The following is a 25,202-nucleotide window of genomic DNA, read 5'->3' as shown; positions in this document are numbered from 1 at the left end:
CCATCTATCATCCGCCCATCAGTCCAGTCACATTCCTGCACGCATCATCAAGCCGTGCCACAGAGACCACTAGTTGAATCAAATGTGTTAGTGCTGCGCTAGAACAAAAATGTTCACCAACAGTTAGGGTCCCCTAGGAATGAAATGTTGAGGAGTAAACTGACATAGCCTGCTAGACAGAGGAGAAGGTAAGATAGAGAGAAAGAGATGGGCAGATGCATAGAAAGACAGACAGGGGACTGGAGCTGAGCATGTGACTAAAACAATGTTGACACCTGATCACAGTGAGCCTCAGTAGAATGAATATTTAACACAGCACAGGGCTCCCAGACACACTCAATAATGACTGGACCACACACACAGGCCCAACATCAGTGTGTGTGTGTGTGTTGTTTATGCGTGCACATTTAAGAGTCTCTGCGTGTGTGTGTGCGCGTGTGTGTGTGTGTGTGTAACCCCAGACCCTGCGGTGTCTGGCCCTGGTCCATGTCGGTACCTGATTCTCTTGGTTTAAATGGGGAGAGGGACATCTTTATCAACTCACCCTTGGGAGCACCTGAGAGCAGCACACTGTTGGTGGAAACACCTCACACAGACTTTCTCTCATGCCTTCAGGAGGTCGTTGCAGATAGAAACACTGCTAGTATATCACGGACATGATGTTATCCTACTCTACATCAGAGAAGCATGGCTGTTCTACATTATATATTTCTATCTGAACGTTGATATGTTGCACCTCATTGAGTGGAACCCTGGTGAATATGCCCCAAGCATTGACATTGCTTGACATCACTATAATGAGCAGTGGGTTTGGCTTCTTCCAAGCAGGTCTGCCTCGAATGCACGACCAATCACGTAACAACCCTAGGAACTGATAATGACATAATTCCCCCGGTCCTGCTGACGCTAACAGTAATGTGCACACACACACAGTCCAATGTTGTAGGACACTAAAGCTTTGTTCACATTGCCAGTTTGAAGTGATTCAAATCCTATTTTGTTGAATATCCGATCCAAATCTGTTCTCCTAAAAGCACCTGAAATTGGTTATTTCAGGCCACATTTCAAACCACCTTCATAGGCGGTTTGAAATCAGATACAAATCTGATTCCTGGCCATGCGACTTGTGTCTGAATGGTCAAATCCGATTGATTTGCCTTCAAGTGGTTTTCAGACTTTAGTAGCCATCTAGGAACAAGATATGCCTAATATGTTGACAGTAAAAAAAAGTGGTAGCTAACTAGCTTGTTAATTGTTTACAAACAAATGACTGCTGTGGCTGGCTAGCAAGCTGACTGCTGTGGCTGGCTAGCAAGCTGACTGCTGTGGCTGGCTAGCTAGCTGACTGCTGTGGCTAGCTAGCTGACTGCTGTGGCTAGCTAGCTGACTGCTGTGGCTAGCTAGCTGACTGCTGTGGCTAGCTAGCTGACTGCTGTGGCTAGCTAGCTGACTGCTGTGGCTAGCTAGCTGACTGCTGTGGCTAGCTAGCTGACTGCTGTGGCTAGCTAGCTGACTGCTGTGGCTAGCTAGCTGACTGCTGTGGCTAGCCAAAAATGACTCATTTTTCAAGTTGGATCACCTCATCCCTTGAGGCTTTAAAAAAAAAAGAAAAGTGTTCTTCCACTATGATTTTAAACATTCAAATCAACTGGGACACATCCATGGCATTAGCTTGATACATAACTTCTAACTGATAGGAAGCATGAGCACCACCAGTCAGTCTACACCACTGCACAGACCCGTCTTTACTATGAATATTAGCTTAAGCAAATGTCTTGTCTGAACACACACATCGGATTTGGTCATTTTTAACTTGCTGTTTGGACAGTCAGTATTCCAAAACGGATTTGAAAAACAAAACTGACTTGAGCATTAAGGCCTACAGTGTGAACAAGGCTTAAAAGGAAATGACAGTCATAGGCTGTGTACGTAAAACTTGGCTGTGGCCACTGTTTGTGGGACCATGAAGGGCACAGCAACCATTAGCCATCAAAGCCTCTGCCTTGACGCATAAATACCAAGGGCTCCACTGGCAATACTGAAAGTCATGGGCTTTTGTTCACAATGCATTGCTGGCAGGAAGCAATGCATTAAAAAGCCCAATGCACTTTCCTCTTTCTAAAGCTACAACACTTGTTTAACTGCATTGTGTGTGACTATAACAAAGCTTACTGTTCTAGGTCAATCCAAAACAGTTTGCAAGTCATCCCTTCTTATCCAGCCAGTAACATGGGAGATTCAACCTACATCTAAAAGTTAAGGTTTTATCTAAGCTTTTAGTTTTATAGGCGTTATGTTGTTTAAAGCCAGTTTTCTAGGAGCTACAGGTGTAAGGACGTTAATGCTCTTGGATCATTATCAGTCAGTTGAAGGTAGGTTCAACTGAATGTGATGGGCAATTTATGTTATTACGGGGAAGTTCTCCATTTAGAAGATAATGGGTAAGGATTTCAATGAACTTCCCTCAGGGCACCAACCTGGAACAATAAATAATGCATGTGCCTAGCTGAAAGCTGTTGATAACAATGGGTAGGACAACTGATTACTGTGTTGCAAACATAGGGACTATATTGTGTAGACTCGGTCTCAGGTGTAGTCTTTTCTCTCCATGACCCATGAAAAATATTTTACACTTCACTAGCTGATTAAATGTGTCTATTAATCCTTTATCAAATACTTGTGAGGAAAAGGTGGCACAAAACTTTGCCTACTACAACAACCACAGCCTCTATCTTCCTCTTCCCTGCTCAGTCTCCATGGTACTGGCAAACAAACAAGGCATGTGTGTATGATGTGTACAGGTGCTTAGTCATCTCTATGCTGTGGAAGGTGCATTATTATCCCAAGCTGCTAATGCAAGCAAGAGTGGACATGCATACAGCCCCAGTGCAAGTAAATACAGTAGAGCAGGGGTGTCAAACTCATTCCATGGGGGGCCGAGTGTCTGCTGATTTTTGATAAAGATCTAGACAACAAGATGAGGGGAGTTCCTTACTAATCAGTGATCTTAATTAATCAATCAAGTACAAGAGAGGAGCAAAAACCTGCTGACACTCCCCCCCACCATTGATTGAGTTTGGCAAATGTGCAATAGAGCAGAGTTCCCCAATCTCGGTCCTGGGGCCTCTCCGGGTACACATTTAGTTTTTTGCCCTAGCACTACACTGCTGATTCAAATAATCAACTCATCATCAAGCATTGATTAGTACAGAGTTTGGGAAACCCTGCAGTAGAGAGCAAAGTCGGTGTATTCCACTCAGAATGGCGTCATTACAGACACCCTGGTTCGAACACAGGCTGTATCACAACTGGCCATGATTAGGAGTCCCATAGGGCTGCGCACAATTGGCCCAGCGTCGTCCAGGTTTGGCTGGTGTAGGCTGTCATTGTAAATAAGAATTTGTTCTTAACTGACTTGCCTAGTTAAACAAAGGTTAAATAAAAAAATTAAAATGGCCCAAAATGACTCAACTTTCCCCGATGTGGCAACCTGGTCTCAGAGCAGTTCGTATTATTCTGCACGGAAACCCGATACACTACATTTAGTATGATATGTAACCATACCAAATGTAACATAAGACAGATATTTACTTAAGGCAAAAACTAAACAGTGGGGTGGTTAGTTGGTCCGGGTGGGCGTATAGCGACTCAAAAGGTTGTGAGTTTGAATATCATCATGAACAACTTTTGCATTTTACCAACTTTAACTACTTACTACTTACTACTTTTTAGCTACTTTTAGCGTGCTAGCTAACCCTTCCCCTCACCTTAACCCCTAGCCTAGTTCAAGTTAGCGAGCTAGATAATGTTAGCCACCTAGCTAGAATGTGTAACATATCATACGTTTTGCAAATTTGTAACATTTTGTTTTGGAAATACGTAACATATAATACGAATAGTAATTGAACATACAAAATGGGTGAAGGACATCCAACAAGTAATACATACCATACGAAACGTAACAACGTTACTAAATGAACAGAATAATTTGAAATGTTCTGAGACCTGGTTGGATGTAGTACTAGCTGTCGGTACGTGGCATCTGCCAGAAGCATATGCTGCTAGCTAGCTAACCAGTGTAGTTTACCTGGCTAACTGGCTAGCTGGGTGGCTAATGACAATCATTGATGTAACCTAGCAAATAGAAAACTTGCTATATCTGGCTAAACAATGATTAACGGGACATAGCTAGCCAGCTAATATTAACGTACTGGTGGAGCCTAGGCTAGGAAGATTAGTTGCGTTAACAATACGCAAGGTTAACCATAAATAGTTATCAAACAAGCCAGTTAGCTAGCTAACTAAACACTACAGACACCGGTCTGTTTTTGGCAACCAACAACAACAAGCAAACTTGCTCGTAACTGGCTAGCTAGCTAGCTACGCTAACCAAGTTCAGCTGCGCAAGCATAGTGAGTGCCCCGTCAGTGGCCTCCCGCGCTGCTAACGCGCTAGCTTGGTTCCCAAATGAAACCCCTTTGGGAGTTAGTTGTATTTTGTCTCTCCGCCTGGTTCATATCGATTGACACTGACCTGGAGAGGTGTTTGAGGATCTGTTTCTTGATCAGCCCAGCCATGACCACATTAATGATTTATCCCAGCGATGCAGTTCAAATTCTCAATTCCGAGTCAGGGTGCATTTTTTGTGGTCTTTGTGAAGCTAGACCAGTTCTCGCTCCCTTCCCGCGGAGATTTGACAGGGAAAAACAAACCTCCGAGACACAGCTAGCTAGCTTCAGAAGGCCAATAAGCCATTACAACTAGCTCTAGTCCATCTTCACTGCAACAGCACCTGGAAACACGGCCTGTGCTGTCACAACGTCTGATGGGCGGGCGGCGACCAAAGTCAAAGAGCATGGATGACTCAGGCATTACGTCAGCATTGTCCCATGTATTGTTTTATTTTAGAAGTGAAACCGTAATTGCCTGTTTTTACTGTGGCAGAGTACATCCGCACGGGGAGATATTTGGGGGTGGGGCTGCTGCGATTTTTTTCGCCGACGGGGGTACCATCTACTTGTGAGTGCAGTTCCAGTCTCCTCTCGAAAGACTGTCATTCAGTGACCTCTGGTGGACAAAGGCAGGGAGAGGGGTCCAGTGTCAGCTGTCATCTATCAGGCCCATCACCTCTCAGGCCCCTCTCCAAAGCCAGAACCATCATTTCCGGGTCTGACAGAATATTTTTTTCTGTTTACCACAGAGAAGATAGCGTCCAAACGACTGACAATTCACTTTAGGTCGAAACTAATACACAATGAATGGTACGCAGTGTCCTTCGCCCCACTTATATCTGCTATCCAACACATCAACAGATTACACACCAATTTTAAGATAAAACATTGCACAGTGATTATACTACAATGAGGGCATAGCCTAAATTAAAAACTCTAATAATACTTTTATTTCCCTTTTGACCCACATTTTTATTGCATCGACAGTCAGGGGAAATCCATTATATCAAAGTATCAGTTAAACACAAACATTAAGAGCCCTGCAACAAACTGAACAAGTTGTAATGATGTGCTAACATTCATTCAGCCATTTTGGCAGTATAGTCATATCAGTGAGTACGTTTACATGCATGGCAATAATTAGATATTAAACTTACTATAGCAGTAGGCAGATTATGAAATAGTAATGTAAACACCTTACTCTGCTTACGGTATCTTAATCAGCGTAAGGTCAAAATTGAAGTATGCATATACCAATTGAAACACCCGGTTTTCGGAGCAATCTTTCAAATTATTAGGACATGTAAACAACTTAATCGACGTTCCAGTAGTGTATTTGATCTGTGCATGTGCTAGCACCAGCCGAGCAAGGCTCTCTCTATGGCGTGAGTGAAGTGAGTTCGGAACAACTGAATGTATGCGTCTTAGAAGTATTTTTCACATACAAACTTTATATGTCCGAACTAAGAATCATATACGCTTCTCAAAAATATCATGTCTCTGTGATTGCTGATTTTCTGCATGTATCAGAGCTCCATCAGGTAGCCTGATTTCAGATGTGTCCATATACATAGGATTATTAGGGAAATTGTTACTCTTGCAAAGCATGTCAACGTTTTAATTGAACTATTATATTAATATGACTAGCCACAATAATCGCTTTATTGTGTGCATGTAACCGTACTCACTGAGGGGTCCTGGCGTTGGTGGGGAGCCTGAGATATTATGTCCCACCGGTACTCGTCCCACCAGTAGGTGGCAGTATACAGAGGGGCCTGAGAGATGATGGGTCTGAGAGTCTGCAGTTAGACTCTATTGGACAACGGCCAAAGTCCTTGGAGTGTTCAAACATCAGATAACTAAATCATCCTGCAACTTTTATCAAACCTTTAAAAACAATTATTTTGTGGCCGATTAATACAAAACAGAGCGTTTTGTTATCCATTTTGTGTAAAATATGCATTTGTTTCTTAATTTGCATTGTGGTGCTAGCTAAATGTTATTGAAACTATTCAAATGTCCAACTCTACAGGTTTGCAGTTTGCAATCGGTGACAGCAATCCTATCATGATTTGGAGGGAACATAGCTATATAGCATAGGCTAGTGATTAGGTTACGCTGATTAGGTAATAGTATGCCAATAGCCTACTGACTTCGGCACAATGGAAGAAATTGAAAATATGCCTATTTGTTAACATGCATTGTTAATGGTAAAACAAATATATATTTATATATATATATATATATATATATATATATATATATATATATATACATTAATAGTTGTTCGAAACACTTCCTGATCTGGAATAGCAACATGCCTTGGCTTGAGGGAACTCTAGGAAAGGATGTCGAGGCATACACGATAAGGCTACTCTAGTTGCCACGTATGAAGGGAGGAGCAAATGAGAGGGGAAAAAACTATCCAACAACCCCTCCTCTTTACTGTTGGTACAGTATTGAAACAAATTACATCAGTTGATTTCTGAGATCATTATTTTTCTAGACATGTTTAGGCTATCCTATACCAGGATTTTGGCTAAAATAAGCAGGGTTTAAAAGACATGAAACATCAATGGGCCTAATTCTATTATTCCAAATAAAGAGGCCTAGTTTTTTCCTCAACTTTATCAGAACTAGTTACTGTGTTTCTGAATAACACTAGTTACTGTGTTTTCTACATAATTCCATAGCCATTGGAGACATAAGGCAAGTACAGCCACCAATTTTGCAGTCAGAAAGTCAGGTCCCACAATAAGAAAGACGCCCCTTTTTTGCATACCTCGACGCGAACGGAGTTCTAGGTAAGCCACATCGCGCTCACTGATACGCTAAATGTACAGTGAAGACAGTACACAGCATCTGTAGAGACCAGCCTCACACTTCCTCGGACCCCCTGGTAGAAAGCCACATCAGACATGACTGCGAGAAACAGAAACAAGAACAATTTAAGCGAAAAGACTGCTTCATCCACGCAAGATGACGTGGCGAAGAAAAGTCCGAAACCTAGTAGTAATGGTAGCCCCTCAATCCAGGGGTCGGGGTCAGGGAGTTGGGTCAAAGTTATAGCTGCTTTATGTTATATCGCATTAGTTGCCGCTGCGGGCTTTGCTGCTATTTATCTACAACAAGTGTTGAAAGAAGTCCATCAAATCAGCAGCAGAAATGAAGAGACCGTACGGAAAAATGCAGAGGTTGCGCACAAAGTAGAGAATGTTCTTCAACAGGTAAGTAATGCAATCGATATAGGACTAACCACTAACCATTTAATGACAAGGTCACGAGATAAGGCAGGCCGTTGAAGACCGCACACCAAAAGTAGATAGGATGAACATATAGACTACAGAGAAGAAATGGCTAGAAGAGGGCCATCTCCCCCTCCTCCAAAAGATTGATGAGCTGGCACAAGAAAAGTACAGATGCAATCTATGCTATTCTTTCCTAGAGAGAGAGTACTGACATTGCAACAAAAACAAATCCAGGTTAATGGAAATACTACATCCTTTGTAATGAAAAGAGAAGTTATATTTCTATAGAATTGAGGAATGCGTTGATATAATGTATGAACATGCCACCCCATAAATGATCTTCCATTATTATCCAGCTATCCAGTTCCTGCATTCATTAATTAGGTCAAACAGTTATTCTTTCCTTCATTCATTCACTTCTTTTCAAGCCTTCATGTAACTTCACTTAACTTGTCATGCATAAATTGAGATCTCCCAGAGCAGTTTGAACTAAACCAGTTTGAACTGGAAGCTAACAGTTGTTTTTTAAAGCTGCATATGTAGATCTATCCCACAGGCTGAGAAATAGCTGAGTTATGTAATAAAGCAACGTAACCTACTCATGAGTTACTGTAACTAGGTAAATGTGATAAAGAAACCCCTCAGGGAAAAACATTCGCTAAGAACACACATTCAACAAGTAAATCCTAAAACATGCATTGCAGTCTCCTATATGTAAACTTCCTATGTGAGGCTGTGTCAACTATTGTTATATAAAGCTACAGTATGTGATTAACTGTGTCTTCCACTGCAAGCTATAAAGTCTATTTCAATAACTACCAAGGCAAAAAACTATTTTGTCAGGCAAATGACTGGTCAGGGATAGGCTCTTCCACCCTCTTCCAACTTACTTGGAATGTATTGTACCTGTGTTTCCAGTACATCCAGTAGACAGGTGTGACTATACAGATGTACAGCTTTAAACCTGTGTTATACAATTTAATAGTAGTAATAGTGTTAGATAATGTGGCTATTATATTATTTATGCATACATACAGTATTTATAGTAGGGATGTGACAGTTTGTAAGGATTTGACAGATTAATAATAAAAGACTAATCGAATAATCATTAAGGCCCTAATCTGTATTGATGACCAAAGGTTGACCTACACTGAGTGTACAAAACATTAAGAACACCTTCGTAATATTGAGTTGCAACCCCCCTGGAGGTTTCGAAAGTGTTCCACAGGGATGCTGGCCCATGTTGACTCCAATGCTTCCCACAGTTGTGTCAAGTTGGCTGGATGTCCTTTGGGTGGTGAACCATTCTTGATACACACAGGAAACAGTTGAGCATGAATAACCCAGCAGCGTTGCAGTTCCTGTAACAAGCCAGTTCGCCTGGCACCTACTACCATACCCCGTTCAAAGGCACTTAAGTATTTTTCTTACCCATTCACCCTCTGAATGACACACATACACAATCCATGTCTCAGGGATTAAAAATCCTTCTTTAACCTGGCTCCTACCCTTTATCTACACTGATTGAAGTGGATTTAACAAGTGATAAGGGCTCATAGCTTTCACCTGGATTCACCTGGTCAGTCTCTATGTCATGGAAAGAGCAGGTGTTCTTAATGTTTTGTACACTCGTGTATGATTCCCTGTCTGTGGTTGTGTAGGTGGACAACGTGAGGCGTGCTGTAGACGGGTTGGAGTCGGCACTGGGCACCATGCGGGCAGAGCAGGAGATGGGGAGCCGAGCAGTGAGGAAGGGCGAGGCGGAGACACGGCGGGTGGAGGAGGCTCTTCAGAGGCTCCAGAACGAACTGCTGGTCGACCTGTCAGAAGGCATCAAGGAGGTGAAGGAGGCCAGAGAGCGGGACTTCTCTTCCCTGGAGAAGACGGTGGAGGAGCGCCTGGCTGAGTTGAGTGCCTCCATCGCGGCCAGCGTGACTGAGTTCACCGAGACCCAGGGTGAGACTCAAAGTCAGCTGGCTGACCTCAAAGCCCGTCTGGATGACATGGAGGACCCGGAGCTGATCAGGCAGGAACTGTCCGCCATTGTCGACACCGTCGCCGGGCTCAGCGCCACTAAGCAGGCCACCGATGAGTCTGCCTATTCGCTGAGGGAGCAGATCGCCGCGGTGGGGTCGGAGCTCCAGACCCGTAACCAGGAAATAGCCTCGATGTCACAGGAAGTGGAGGCGGTGAGGTTGCTGGTGCAGGAGACGGCGGGGAGCCTGCGGCAGCAGGTGTCGGGGGCTGAGGCAGGCATCCAGGCGTTGACAGATCAGGACCAGAGCCTGCAGAGCAGCCTGGAGCTGGCCACCGAAGCTCTACACAGTCTGGAGAAAGAACTGCGGGGGGAATCGGCCAGGGCTGAGCAGAGGTCCGACGGTCTGGAGGTCAGACTAAAAGTGGTGGAGGAGGGCAGAGACTCCCTGGTCGCGTCGCTAACAGACCTGACTTCCAAGGTTGAGGCTCTTCTTGCCAAGTACGATTCCCACGAGAGCACGCTCGCCGCCCAGGGCACGGCAGCCGAGAAGGCCCGGGCCACTCTACAGGGAGAGCTAGAGGAGCTGAAGGGCAGCCTAGGGGAGCTCCAGTCCAACGTGGTCGCACTGAGTGACGCTCAGACCAATCTGGCTTCCAGGGTCTCTAACCTGGGGCTGCAGATAGAGGGGCTGGAGCAGAAGCTGGAAGCCTTGGGGGAAGTCTCCAAGTCAACCAGCCATCCCCCACCAGAGCTGGAGAAGCTGAAGAGCACCGTGGATGGCCTGGTGGTGAAAGCTGCCAAGCTGGAGAGCCACGAGAAGGCCATCGAAGCCCTACAGGGGTCACTACAGAAGACCATTAGCTCATTGGAGGCCTTGACCAAAGCCCCAGCCGAATAGCAAGAAGGTGTAAGGGGAGCGTAGGAAGAAGAGAAGGAGGAGGAGGGGGTAGTGTTCAGGAGGGGTAGACTGGGTTGGGTCAATGAGAAATGGGGAACGTGGACTGCTGTGAATTTTAACACAACACTGCACTGTAGTTTTTTGTTTGTTTATTTGTATTATTTCTCATTTGAGTTTTTCATTTAGTCAGATTCTGTTACGGGTGGTTTCACAAACCCAACTTGCAATATAAGCTCTTGTTCAGGAGCATGTTATGGTTTACTGATTGTGTTTTGTTACAAAAATTAAATTGGGCCACATTTCTGTGTAGACAAGACTTTGAATTGATTTACATGTATATTATAAAATCTTCATCGTACATTGTATGGGGCTAACTCACTCCAACCGTCTCCGTTACAGATGCAAGGTAGCCATTTTGTACACCACCACACTTCATCAATCTCACTGGAGGTGAGTACTGAGGTGAAAGGTGAGAGTGGGTCGGTCTGTTTCTAGAAGAAGATCATTGGATAAAGATCATAGAAAATCCTTCATAGGATACAGGCTACAATGTTAAAGCACTCCCAGTTCATTTAAAGGCTCACTCTAGGTGTGTGCTCCAAATGGCTCCCTATCCCCTATATAGTGCACTACTTTTGACCAGGGCCCATATGGCTCTAGTAAAAGTAGTGTATTACATTGAGCTCCAAAAGTTTTGGGACAGTGACATATTTTTTGTTGTTTTGGCTTTGTACTACTGCACTTTGGATTTGAAATTATATAATGACTATGAGGTTGAAGTGCAGACTGTCAACTTTCATTTTTTTTTTCATCCATATTGAGTGAATAGTTTGGAAATTACAGTACTGTTTGTACATAGTACCCAGTTTTTGTAATGGTGAGAGGTAGGGATTTTTGGGGAGTATGATATTTATGCCTCTAACTTTCTCACTCATTATTCACGATTCATTCAGGACTATCCGTAATCATGGTAGCATCCACAAAATAATCAAACAGAAAATGCATCCATCAAATTTGTAGTCACATACTTGATCTAGTCCCCTAAAATGAGGGACTATGGACAATAAGTGCTGTAGTTTCTAAACGGTTCACCCAATACGGATGAAAATACCCTCAAATTAAAGCTGACAGTCTGCACTTTATACCGTTTCAAATCCAAAGTACAGGAGTATAGAGCCAAAACAACAACAATGCCACTGTCCCAATACTAATGGAGCTCACCATATATAGGGAATGGGATGCCATTTGACATATAACCTGGTGCTTCAGACTGACTATATAAGTGGACTTCATAAAAAGCTTATTGGAGTATTTAATTTGGAAACACTGCTGGGACAGTCAAGTGAGAATTTATTGAAAGTAATTAATTTTCATCTGAAGAGAGGAGATTGCTTGAGGCTAATTCAATCATTTCCTGATAGGCCACTCATAACCTGATTTGAGTCCGCACACACACACACACACACACCCTTCCATTCAACAGGTGCCATTGCATCAACATGTACAAGGAAATTCATAAACATGTATAGGGAATACAGAGTACACACAAACTTCAAATTGACATAATTTATTAAGCACAACCCTCACACGAAGAACAATATATCCAAGGCTTTAAAACACGATCTCTGCAGTGTCCTAACACCACTACAATGGGGTTGTGACAGTTTGAAGGAATGGCTGCTGTAAATACATGTGGTGTGATCTGTACATGTAATTAGCTTTAGTTAAAACAGTGGTATGGTGTCCACACTCTTTACCCAAAGACCAGCTGCAATCTGCGTCCTAATGTCTGGTTTTCATTTGAGCGATTCCAGGTATGTGTAGGTTCAACTCTATCTTTAGAGATGACATGCCAATGTGCATGTTAAACAAGTTGTGATTGGCTCTCGGGTTGGAGATTGGCCTTTGGTGATTGGCAGCTCATTGTTCAGCTCCGATACATACTTCCTCCTTCAGACGTATATTTCCTGTAAAACACCTGGAGGCTTACTCAGCAGAGTAGCCCTAGAAATCAATAGATTAGCATGCTTCCCTACCCTACATGATCGTGATGTCTGTTCTACACAATATATTTCCATCGGAACATATGGTAACCCACTGAATAAGCCCAAGGGTTTTAAAAAAAAAATTATCAGGAGGAGTGCAACGTCAGCAATGTTGCAGATAAAAATGTTAAACAGAACAGAAACAACTCTCAGACATGCATCACAGCTCTATGCCACACATTTCTATCTGCATTGCTCTGCAGTCAGCCCCATTGAATAAACTCCTGGCAACAGATTGTTTACACCAGCAGCGGTCAGTATTCTATTTTAGGTCCCTATACCTTTAAACCACCGACTCATTTCGATTTGATTGATGGCAGAGAGATGCAAAAACTAGCAGAACTAGCTAGCCATGTGGAACCCCAGGGCATGTATTCAGCACTGTGAACTATTGAGAACATTGCAGGTAGAATGTAGAGCGCTGACATAATTCCCTATTGTACAGAATCATATTGTAGCAAAACATTCCTCCTGAACAGGCCCCTTGGCCTGAGAATACATACCCGTGTGCAGGTCACACAGGGGTCAAGCAGTGTTGTTACAACCCGCCCACTGGCCAGACTGACAACTGATAAGGGGGAAACTGTTCAAGAGACTGCTTACATTCCAAAACTGTGGACCAGCAAGACCTCTCATTCGCCATGATTGATGCCATTTTTCAAACAAAAAAAAATAACATTCCAGCCTCCTAGGACACAGGTTGGCATTTACTGGGATGACTCATGTACTGGAGGCAGCTCTGCAGGGTAGTCACTAGCTGGCGCAGCCATAAAATCTGATTTTAAACCTAACCTAAACCACACTACTAACCTTATCCCTAAACATAACCTTAAATTATGACCAACAAGCACAATTTTTGTTTTCATGAATTTTGACCTTCTAGTGGAAATTGCTCAGCTCTGCCTCCAGGACAAGATTCATCGCAATAAACGCCAACCTACTCATATGACAGGTTCATTCAAGGATACAATTTGTAAAGCAACATACGTCAGTCAGCATTCTGGACAAAAAGCCCAGTTAGTCTCCACCTAACCCCTAGGACTTACCTCTCGACCCCCTAAAGATCTGTATAGGTATACAGTCAATGGAAAGTATACTGGAATGTACATTATAGGGGAGCAACCTGTTCTTTTGTGGTTTCCATTATATTGCTTACATTAATCAAGATCTCTGGGGGGAATCCAGAAGTACCTGTTGTAAGGGCTAGGTGGGGTCGACCATGGCTGTAGAGAGATCAGCAAACTCTGTTTGAGATTTACAAAAACGTGCAAGTTATTGTAAGGGAATGATTGGTGACAAGCTGAGTTTGCCATTTACTCTGTAGATCTATAGCATATAGAAAAGCACTCATTCACAGCTCTCCTTCCAGTGTCTGAGGGAGGGCTTCGCTCACGTTGACTTTCTGCAGAAGCATCTCTCCTCCCACTACGGGCATCTCAGGCTCCACTATCTGACTCAACTGCTGTGTCACAACTCCTAGGTCCTCCTCCACAGCGCTGAGGTTAGAGAACGTCTGCCGTAGCTCTGCGATGTCCTCCTCCCTCCTGGTCAGATCCTCGGCCAGACGGCCGATCCTCAGGGTCAGCTCATCCACCTGCGGAGCCAGCGCCCCGAAGTCCCGCTTGATGGCCGCCACCTTGGGCTTGAGGTCGCCGGCAAAAGTCACCGTGCGGACCAATCGGGCACGGCCGCTTTCCAGCTCCCTCAGGCGCTCCGAGATCTGCTGGTCGTTGACGAACAGCTCAGGTAGGCGATGTTTGAGCTGCTCCAGGGCTTGGGCGTTGCGCTCCGTGGCACCCTTGAGGCCCTGGATGCGGTCGATGCTGCCGGCCAGCAGGTCGCCGATACGTTTGACCATGCTGCGTTCGGCCTGGGCAGCCCGCTCCTCCAGCTCCCGTACCTTCTCCAGGAGAGACTCCACATCCGACTGGAGCCCATCCATCCGACGCACGTCTGTCCGGACCGACGCCACCTAGGAGATGGAGGAAGAGGAGAGGAGGAAGATGATTCATGGGCAAATCCTTACATTAACTGTCTTTCTATTCTAATGCCACGGTTCTGTTCAACAAGTTGCCTCTGGTTTTGAGACTTCAACCTTTACGTACTTGGGAATATACATTTCTTGGTATTATTACATGTAACTACATATACATGTAACTACATATTACATGTAACGACATATGTCGTTACATGTAATAATACCAAGAAATGTATATTCCAAGTATGTAAAGGTTGAAGTCTCAAAACCAGAGGCAACTTGTTGAACAGAACCGTGGCATTAGAATAGAAAGGCAGTGTAACTACTTTAAAAACATACTATTTCCAGCTTATTACAATACAGTGATTGTTTCAGGAATCTTATCTGCAGTTCCTGTGTAATTGCCTGAGTTATTACATCCTGGTTGCCAAAGTAGTAAGAGCATCTACATGGCTTAAATCATCTTTTAAAACCTTTGTGTTGACATCCTTAGTGATAGCAGAGGTGCGTCCCTCGATTTGTCCCACAGCCTCGGTCAGTGCTGCCACGCTGTCCTGGAGCAGGCCGTGTTTCTCTGTTAGGCCGGACGCCCAGTCCTTCAGCTGGCTTACATCCCGCTCCAGGGCCTCCAAGTGGGGCAGGAGACCACCAGGCTGCCTCTCTAGATGCTCCAACAGGCTCTGGACACCCTCGCACTATGCCAGGAAACAGGTGGAAAGACAGAGCAGGGCAGCCATTTTAGAAAAGAGCTTTACATAGCAAAAGACTGAGCAGCTAGACCATGCAGGTAGATAGGATGCATTGAAAAACATGCAGGCAGACAGTCCATAAGTTACACAGAAAGCTGATGTTTGGTGAAAATAAATAGAGCACATAAATGGGTAACAACACTAAGATATTTGAGACGGGTTTTAATTTACTAGAGATGCAAGATAGGAGAGAGAAGACATTTTTTTACAATAGATTTAACCAAATTTGAACATTTAAAAGATTCAGAGAAACACTGATAATAAGGCACATTTATTAGAAATGCAATACTGCCATTAATGTCAAACTCATTCGAATATAAAATGTGAATAAAAAAAATGTATACAAACTCAACATTTGAGTACCTGATGATATTGGAGTACCGGTCACAATTGTTCTCCTTTCAGACACCAACAAGGCAACAATAATATCCTTTACAGATTACAGGAGCAGTGTTTGGGTGCAAACGCTACATTCAGTTGCTGACTTTCAGCAGCCAGTGCAGATAACATTGATTGGTTCCCATATGAGATAGTAGCATGTTTGTGAGACAAGAACTTAAAACCTATTGATGAAACGTATCGCTAAACTTTATCAATAGCAAGTTAAAATGCACAAATCACACAACGTAGCAATGGTTTAACTATGTGAGGATTTAACAGCAGTTTTAAAACAAATGGAATGACAGGACCACTCCTTCCCATGGTTTAAAAATGACATCACACACTGAGGTCATCATTATGTACCAGCTGGGGTGGCTCATCCTGCTCTGGGTCCTTGACCTTTCACCCCTCCCTCTCCCCTTCCCTATCCAGCGCTCCAGAATTAGCCTGGTTGTCCTGTTGCTCCTCCCCCCTGCTGAGCTGTCCCAGCGTCTCCTTGACAACAGCCAACTCATTCGTCATCTTGAGGATGCTGTTGTGGGCCTGGAGGGCGTCCAGAGCCTGCTTGATGTCCAGGATCTCCGTCAGGGCTTTAAGCATGCTGTCCTCTGTCCCAAACACCTGCAGGGTGAGCTCCTCCAGCCTTCGCTCCGCCGTCCCCAGCTCCCCCAGCCTCAGAATGGATCGCACTGCCTCCTCCACAGCCGGGAGGTGAGCCTCGCACTGCTGGGCCCGGGGGATGTGCTCCTCTAGCTGGGCGACTAACTCGGTATCTACTCGGAGCAGGCTCCGGACTTGGTCCTCCAGTTTGTGGAGCTGCTTGGTGTTCCAGTCCAGCTGGTCCTGGGTCCGCTTGGCATCCTCGTCCTCGGTGCGGCCAAGGGCGCGTGTGTTCCGCCGGGTGCTGTCCTCCAGCTCCTCCAACCTCTCGTCCAGCGCCCGGGCCCTCTGCTCGGCCTCGTTCACCCGGTCTGTGGCGCCGGCGTGCGCCTCACGTGACTCCGTCTTCAGAGAGGCCAGGTCGGAGGTCACCGAGGCCAGGCCCGTCTGCCACGTCTCAGTCACGTTCAGGAAGCGGGCGTTGACTGTCTGGAGATCGCGAGAGGCGGAGTTCTCGTCATCCTGCATCGCCAGGACGACGGCATGGAGCGAGGACAGGTCACGTTCGAGGCGCGTCGCCAGGGAGAAGGTGGAGAGAGCCCCCTGCAGGTCGTCCTCGGAGGCGGCGAGCTGCAGCCACAACACAAAACAGGGAGGGCTGTTTCTGGGGAGGGCTCTGGGATCCTCAGTATTCTCATTACAAATCCATGCAATTACATGCACACATTCAGTCAAAAGATGCGTATAGCAATTCTAAGGAAGACAATGTGATTTGATCGCAGAATTCAATTCAACTGGATAGGCTATACAATCCAAGACGCAAGAATAACTGCTGAAATAAATACATGAATAATGCAGACATTTCTGCAGGGGTTAATAATAAGGGGGAGGGGCCTACATTATGTGACAAGCAAGACAATGACAGTATCAATACACACAATAACATAAACACACATAACAAAGAATAGAAGTCTCTGCATAATGTTTTTGTGTCTTGTTCTTCACCAGAGAGAGATGGATAGACAGTTCCAATAGAAAGAAAACATACCTTCTTGGACACCTTGATGACTTCCTCCTCCATTTCAAGGAGACTTGCAGTCTTCCCAGACAGTAGTTTGTACTTTTCTTCCACGTCGAAGAATCTTGCATTCTGCTGCAATACCACCCTGTAATGTAAGGGGCGAAAATAGCGTCAAAATTCAAACATAAAATTATTAATTTCCTCTTGTTTGGCCGAGATGAAAGTAAAAAGGAATTATCCATAAAAACACGGGCCTTTATAAGTAAATATTTGGCTTATGCCCTATGCAAATGAATAGGCTTACTTTTACTTACCATGTAAGCACTATGCAAACTATCAGTGACAATAGACAAGTTATCGTTTTCACATCCAGAGAGAACGGCGAGGAGCTTTTAGGTTCAGCCAAGCTATTTACTTCGGTAGCTTTTGCTTTTTTTGCTTCATCTTCGTAAGTGTACTTTGACGTTACTACCGGTTCGTCATTTTGTTTCTGAGCCGGGGTCTTCTTCCTTTGCTTCACTTCATTACTTGGCATTTTTGTAGCCTGCAGCAACGTTTCGGCTTGCAGCTTCCTTTTGCCTACTAGGCCTACTTGAAAAGGTATTGATTCAAAGTAGCGGCTGCGACTGCAAGCGACAATGGCCCACAGCTCTAGAAGTTTCGTAGCAGACTAGCGCAAGAAACTCCATCCAAAATCAAGTTAACTGCATCAGTTCAAATGTGAATATAATTTAGAATATTTAGGTCTTTCAGATAATCAAATAAAACTTAAATAAAAGTATTCTACTTGCCAACTCATAGAAACAAGTCTACATATCCCGTAAAGGAATCGACCACTTGATCGCTCATTGGAATTTGGGAAAAAGAACAAAATGCGTCAGCCAGCCACGTAGACGGCTGACGCCTGAAAATATTACAACGTGCCGCCCGCTATATGATGAGTAGGCCTAGACCCTCTCATTTCAACGTTCCCCAATAGACCGTTTGAGGAAACATGAAAAACGGTGATATTTCAAGTTTGTAAAGGCTAATTAGTATTAATAAGAATAAATGAGGATGACACAGAAAAATCTAAAATAGAGTAGAACACAGTTATGAGCGCACTTTATTCATGCAAAGGAACAAAACAATCTGTGGAGGAAAAAGTACTAAATTATCATACTTGAGTAAAAGTAAAGATACCATAATAGAAAATGACAAATAAAAGTGAAAGTCACCCATTAAAATACGACTTGAGTAAAAGTCTAAAGGTATTTGGTTTTAAATATACGTAAGTATCGACAGTAAAATGTACTTGCTAAAATGTTAAAAGTAAAAATATAAATAATTCTTATTCCTTATGTCAAGCCAACCAGACGGCATAATTATCTTGTTTTTATTTATTTATGGATAGCCAGGGGCACACTCCAACACTCAGACATTTAAAAAATAAAGCATTTGTGTTTAGTGAGTCCGTCAGATCAGAGGCAATAGGGATGACCAGGGATGTTACCTTGATAAGTATGTGAATTGGACCATTTTCCTGTGCTGCTAAGTATTGAAAATGTAACGAGCACATTTGGGTGTCAAGGAAAATGTATGGAGTAAAAAGTACACCGTTTTCTTTAGGAATGTAGTGAAGTAAAAGTAAAGGTGGTCAAAAATATGAATAGTAAAGTAAAGTACAGATATTCAAAAAAACAACTTAAGTAGTACTTTAAAGTATTTTTACTTAAGTACTTTACACCACTGCAAAAAATACACATAAAAAGGGAGGTAGCCTAACATTTAGTTTATTTGGCATTGAGCAAATTACATTTCACCAATTTACATTGAATTCAGAAAGTATTCTCCTGACCCCTCCTGTCTCAGCCTCCAGTATTTATGCTGCAGTAGTTTATGTGTCGGGGGGCTGGGGTCAGTTTGTTATATCTGGAGTACTTCTCCTGTCCTATTCGGTGTCCTGTGTGAATCTAAGTGTGCGTTCTCTAATTCTCTCCTTCTCTCTTTCTTTCTCTCTCTCGGAGGACCTGAGCCCTAGGACCATGCCCCAGGACTACCTGACATGATGACTTCTTGCTGTCCCCAGTCCACCTGGCCATGCTGCTGTTCCAGTTTCAACTGACCTGAGCCCTAGGACCATGCCCCTAGGACTACCTGACATGATGACTCCTTGCTGTCCCCAGTCCACCTGGCCATGCTGCTGCTCCAGTTTCAACTGTTCTGCCTTATTATTATTCGACCATGCTGGTCATTTATGAACATTTGAACATCAAATCAAATCAAATTTTATTTGTCACATACACATGGTTAGCAGATGTTAATGCGAGTGTAGCGAAATGCTTGTGCTTCTAGTTCCGACAATGCAGTAATAACGAGCAAGTAATCTAACTAACAATTCCAAAAAAAACTACTGTCATACACAGTGTAAGGGGATAAAGAATATGTACATAAGGATATATGAATGAGTGATGGTACAGAGCAGCATAGGCAAGATACAGTAGATGATATCGAGTACAGTATATACATATGAGATAAGTATGTAAACCAAGTGGCATAGTTAAAGTGGCTAGTGATACATGTATTACATAAGGATGCAGTCGATGATATAGTACAGTATCAACGTATGCATATGAGATGAACAATGTAGGGTAAGTAACATTATTATATAAGGTAGCATTGTTTAAAGTGGCTAGTGATATATTTACATCATTTCCCATCAATTCCCATTATTAAAGTGGCTGGAGTAGAGTCAGTGTCATTGACAGTGTGTTGGCAGTAGCCACTCAATGTTAGTGGTGGCTGTTTAACAGTCTGATGGCCTTGAGAGAGAAGCTGTTTTTCAGTCTCTCGGTCCCAGCTTTGATGCACCTGTACTGACCTCGCCTTCTGGATGGCAGCGGGGTGAACAGGCAGTGGCTCGGGTGGTTGATGTCCTTGATGATCTTTATGGCCTTCCTGTAGCATTGGGTGGTGTAGGTGTCCTGGAGGGCAGGTAGTTTGCCCCCGGTGATGCGTTGTGCAGACCTCACTACCCTCTGGAGAGCCTTACGGTTGAGGGCGGTGCAGTTGCCATACCAGGCGGTGATACAGCCCGCCAGGATGCTCTCGATTGTGCATCTGTAGAAGTTTGTGAGTGCTTTTGGTGACAAGCCAAATTTCTTCAGCCTCCTGAGGTTGAAGAGGCGCTGCTGCGCCTTCCTCACGATGCTGTCTGTGTGAGTGGACCAATTCAGTTTGTCTGTGATGTGTATGCCGAGGAACTTAAAACTTGCTACCCTCTCCACTACTGTTCCATCGATGTGGATGGGGGGGTGTTCCCTCTGCTGTTTCCTGAAGTCCACAATCATCTCCTTAGTTTTGTTGACGTTGAGTGTGAGGTTATTTTCCTGACACCACACTCCAAGGGCCCTCACCTCCTCCCTGTAGGCTGTCTCGTTGTTGTTGGTAATCAAGCCTACCACTGTTGTGTCGTCCGCAAACTTGATGATTGAGTTGGAGGCGTGCATGGCCACGCAGTCGTGGGTGAACAGGGAGTACAGGAGAGGGCTCAGAACGCACCCTTGTGGGGCCCCAGTGTTGAGGATCAGCGGGGAGGAGATGTTGTTGCCTACCCTCACCACCTGGGGGCGGCCCGTCAGGAAGTCCAGTACCCAGTTGCACAGGGCGGGGTCGAGACCCAGGGTCTCGAGCTTGATGACGAGCTTGGAGGGTACTATGGTGTTGAATGCCGAGCTGTAGTCGATGAACAGCATTCTCACATAGGTATTCCTCTTGTCCAGATGGGTTAGGGCAGTGTGCAGTGTGGTTGAGATTGCATCGTCTGTGGACCTATTTGGGCGGTAAGCAAATTGGAGTGGGTCAAGGGTGTCAGGTAGGGTGGAGGTGATATGGTCCTTGACTAGTCTCTCAAAGCACTTCATGATGACGGATGTGAGTGCTACGGGCGGTAGTCGTTTAGCTCAGTTACCTTAGCTTTCTTGGGAACAGGAACAATGGTGGCCCTCTTGAAGCATGTGGGAACAGCAGACTGGTATAGGGATTGATTGAATATGTCCGTAAACACACCGGCCAGCTGGTCTGCGCATGCTCTGAGGGCGCGGCTGGGGATGCCGTCTGGGCCTGCAGCCTTGCGAGGGTTAACACGTTTAAATGTCTTACTCACTTCGGCTGCAGTGAAGGAGAGACCGCATGTTTCCGTTGCAGGCCGTGTCAGTGGCACGGTATTGTCCTCAAAGCGGGCAAAAAAGTTATTTAGTCTGCCTGGGAGCAAGACATCCTGGTCCGTGACTGGGCTGGGTTTCTTCCTGTAGTCCGTGATTGACTGTAGACCCTGCCACATACCTCTTGTGTCTGAGCCGTTGAATTGAGATTCTACTTTGTCTCTGTACTGGCGCTTAGCTTGTTTGATAGCCTTGCGGAGGGAATAGCTGCACTGTTTGTATTCAGTCATGTTACCAGACACCTTGCCCTGATTAAAAGCAGTGGTTCGTGCCTTCAGTTTCACACGAATGCTGCCATCAATCCACGGTTTCTGGTTAGGGAATGTTTTAATCGTTGCTATGGGAACGACATCTTCAACGCACGTTCTAATGAACTCGCACACCGAATCAGCGTATTCGTCAATGTTGTTGTCTGACGCAATACGAAACATCTCCCAGTCCACGTGATGGAAGCAGTCTTGGAGTGTGGAGTCAGCTTGGTCGGACCAGCGTTGGACAGACCTCAGCGTGGGAGCTTCTTGTTTTAGTTTCTGTCTGTAGGCAGGGATCAACAAAATGGAGTCGTGGTCAGCTTTTCCGAAAGGGGGCGGGGCAGGGCCTTATATGCGTTGCGGAAGTTAGAGTAACAATGATCCAGGGTCTTTCCACCCCTGGTTGCGCAATCGATATGCTGATAAAATTTAGGGAGTCTTGTTTTCAGATTAGCCTTGTTAAAATCCCCAGCTACAATGAATGCAGCCTCCGGATAAATCGTTTCCAGTTTGCAGAGAGTTAAATAAAGTTCGTTCAGAGCCATCGATGTGTCTGCTTGGGGGGATATATACGGCTGTGATTATAATCGAAGAGAATTCTCTTGGTAGATAATGCGGTCTACATTTGATTGTGAGGAATTCTAAATCAGGTGAACAGAAGGATTTGAGTTCCTGTATGTTTCTTTCATCACACCATGTCACGTTGGCCATAAGGCATACGCCCCCGCCCGTCTTCTTACCAGAAAGATGTTTGTTTCTGTCGGCGCGATGCGTGGAGAAACCCGCTGGCTGCACCGCTTCGGATTGCGTCTCTCCAGTGAGCCATGTTTCCGTGAAGCAAAGAACGTTACAGTCTCTGATGTCCCTCTGGAATGCTACCCTTGCTTGGATTTCATCAACCTTGTTGTCAAGAGACTGGACATTGGCAAGAAGAATGCTAGGGAGTGGTGCACGATGTGCCCGTCTCCGGAGTCTGACCAGAAGACCGCTTCGTTTCCCTCTTTTTCTGAGTCGTTTTTTTTTGGGTCGCTGCATGTGATCCACTCGGTTACACTGGTTGTAAGGCAGAACACAGGATCCGCATCGCAAAAACATATTCTTGGTCGTACTGATGGTGAGTTGACGCTGATCTTATATTCAGTAGTTCTTCTCGGCTGTATGTAAAGAAACCTAAGATGACCTGGGGTACTAGTGTAAGAAATAACACGTAAAAAAACAAAAAACTGCATAGTTTCCTAGGAACGCGAAGCGAGGCGGCCATCTCTGTCGGCGCCGGAAGTGTATCTTGGCCGTGTTCTGTTATAATCTCCACCCGGCACAGCCAGAAGAGGACTGGCCACCCCACATAGCCTGGTTCCTCTCTAGGTTTCTTCCTAGGTTTTGGCCTTTCTAGGGAGTTTTTCCTAGCCACCGTGCTTCTACACCTGCATTGCTTGCTGTTTGGGGTTTTAGGCTGGGTTTCTGTACAGCACTTTGAGATATCAGCTGATGTATGAAGGGCTATATAAATACATTTGATTTGATTTGATTTGATTTCACACCCTTGACTTTCTCCACATTTTGTTGTGTTACAGCCTGAATTTAAAATGGATTAAACTAATATTTTTTGTCACTTTGACATGATGGGGTATTGTGTGTAGACACAATACCCCATCATGTCAAAGTGGAGTTATGTTTTTCGAAATGTTTAAAATTAATAAAAAATGAAAAGCTGAAAAGTCGAGTGAAAAAGTATTCAACCCCTTTGTTTTGGCAGAGTAAACATTTGCTTAACAAGTCACACGTTGCATTGACTCCCTCTGTGTGCAATAATAGTGTTTAATATTATTTTTTAATGACTACCTCATCTCTGTACCCCACACATACAGTTATCTGTAAGGTCCCTCAGTTGAGCAGTGAATGTCAAACACAGATTCAACCAAAGACCAAGGAGGTTTTCTTATGGCTCGCAAAGAAGGGCACCTTTTGGTGGATGGGTAAACATTTTTAAAAAGCAGACATTGAATATCCCTTTGATCATGGCCATCATTGTAAATAAGAATTTGTTCTTCACTGACTTTCCTAGTTAAATAAAGGTTGTTTTAAAAAAAAAAAACGTTTTACAAATGTTAGATTTTTTTCTTGCACTTTTACGGTAGAGTATTTTGTTTAGATCGTTGACATGTAAATCAATTTTTACAAATGTGGAAAAAGTCAAGGGGTGCGAATACTTTCTGAAGGCACTGTAATTTTAAAGTGACCAATATCAAGTATCGATTATCAATAATAGCATTTCTATATTTTCCGTACAATAATCCTGAATGGTGCAACAAAGACAGTCTACCCTTATGCAAGGTAATGTGGGAATTTTACACATAGCGAAGGGCCATGCAGGGGCGTTCTTAATGATGTGGAGGCCCCAGGCAGACACCAGTCTGAGGTCCCCTCCCATGTCTATTTAACACAATCATGCTGAAAGAAGAGCTGTTCGGAGCTGGCTCAATATTGACCAATACCAATATTTTGTTGTAATTGTATGGCCTTTTTAACATTCTAGTCGTCATTTTCAGAAAACGTTGCAGTTTTAACGCTTATTTACTGTAATTCTACACATTTTCCAATAGGACGGAGAGAACTATTTACATTTTTTAAGTTAATTTCATGCAATTTTACAAATTTTGCTATGGGATTGAGGGAAAATGTTGCCGTTTTAAAACTAATTTCCTGCAATTCTACACATTTTGTTACGGGATGGAGAGACAACGTGGCAGTTTCAAAGCTAATTTCCTGCAATTCTAAACATGTTGCCATGACTTATGACATGCTCATACGACATCTGGTAAGAGTGACCAACAAAATGAACGGGGGCACCCTGGTGGTCAGGGACCCTGAGCACGTGATCCGTGTGCTCGGTCAGAAATTCGACCATGATTAGGTTAATTAAGATAGCTGGCTAGAATAACTTACCCAGTGACTCTCAGGCTGCGTTTAGGCAGGCAGCCCAATTCTGATATCCCCCCTCCACTAATTGGTCTTTTGACCAATCACATCAGATCTTTTTCAGCTGAAGTAGTGTAAAGATCAGAATTGGGCTGCTTGCGTAAATCCAGACACGACTGACAAAACTGATGATGCACTGCCACATTTGAAATTGCACCTTGTGTATTCTACTATTCTAACTCATAACAGCAAGCTGAGACCCGACTGAGTAACTAAACTCTATATTTCTTGGGTGGGGGGGCTCCCTAACGGATGCAAGGCCATAAGCGGCCGCTTATGTTGCTTATTGGTAGGGCCGGTCCTTATAGTAGAACAGAGAAAAATGCAACCAAGTTCATATGTTCATAAGGCTAAGAAAATGTCAAATTACTTGCATCTAAGGTGAGGGAAATACATCAGAAAGGTATTGGAAAGTTCGGTA

At 44.2% G+C, this 25,202-nt stretch overlaps 3 protein-coding genes across 6 annotated transcripts in view; 1 reads left to right on the top strand and 2 right to left on the bottom strand.

The window, feature by feature from the left end:
* The window catches only part of LOC112217215 (UHRF1-binding protein 1-like), a 60,449-nt gene extending 55,475 nt beyond the window's left edge, over positions 1-4,974 (bottom strand). For both annotated transcript variants that reach the window (XM_042300468.1, XM_042300469.1), the window contains exon 1: positions 4,534-4,974. In XM_042300468.1, the coding sequence (XP_042156402.1) occupies positions 4,534-4,577 (44 nt within the window). In that variant the 5' untranslated portion in view covers positions 4,578-4,974. The remainder of the gene's footprint in view (positions 1-4,533) is intronic.
* A 2,072-nt stretch (positions 4,975-7,046) lies between these two features.
* Positions 7,047-10,884, top strand: LOC112217110 (cytoskeleton-associated protein 4-like). Its single transcript, XM_024377409.2, has 2 exons — positions 7,047-7,678; positions 9,361-10,884. Exons 1-2 carry the CDS (start codon positions 7,370-7,372, stop codon positions 10,573-10,575), a joined length of 1,524 nt encoding a protein of 507 aa, XP_024233177.1. The 5' UTR covers positions 7,047-7,369; the 3' UTR covers positions 10,576-10,884.
* A 1,817-nt stretch (positions 10,885-12,701) lies between these two features.
* Positions 12,702-18,306, bottom strand: LOC112217109 (inhibitor of nuclear factor kappa-B kinase-interacting protein-like). Of its 3 annotated transcripts, none has more exons than XM_024377407.2 (4): positions 17,664-18,306; positions 17,377-17,494; positions 15,072-15,293; positions 12,702-14,592 (listed from the first exon to the last, which is right to left on the bottom strand). In XM_024377407.2, the coding sequence occupies exons 1-4, from the start codon at positions 17,882-17,884 to the stop codon at positions 13,972-13,974; spliced, it is 1,182 nt and encodes a 393-aa protein (XP_024233175.1). In that variant the 5' UTR covers positions 17,885-18,306; the 3' UTR covers positions 12,702-13,971. The 3 variants fall into 3 exon arrangements, 2 of the variants coding, with proteins under 2 accessions (XP_024233175.1, XP_024233176.2); XR_002948432.2 differs by lacking the exon at positions 12,702-14,592 and adding an exon at positions 15,711-16,958 and having other exon boundaries at positions 15,162-15,293; positions 17,664-18,303; XM_024377408.2 differs by lacking the exons at positions 12,702-14,592; positions 15,072-15,293 and adding an exon at positions 15,603-16,958 and having other exon boundaries at positions 17,664-18,303.
* Between the last annotated feature and the right edge of the window lie 6,896 nt (positions 18,307-25,202).

This window comes from Oncorhynchus tshawytscha, linkage group LG17, assembly GCF_018296145.1.
Source record: "Oncorhynchus tshawytscha isolate Ot180627B linkage group LG17, Otsh_v2.0, whole genome shotgun sequence".
Classification (NCBI taxonomy): domain Eukaryota; kingdom Metazoa; phylum Chordata; class Actinopteri; order Salmoniformes; family Salmonidae; genus Oncorhynchus; species Oncorhynchus tshawytscha.
Note: the sequence above shows the minus strand (reverse complement) of the source record. Positions and strands in the feature narration are given on the sequence as shown.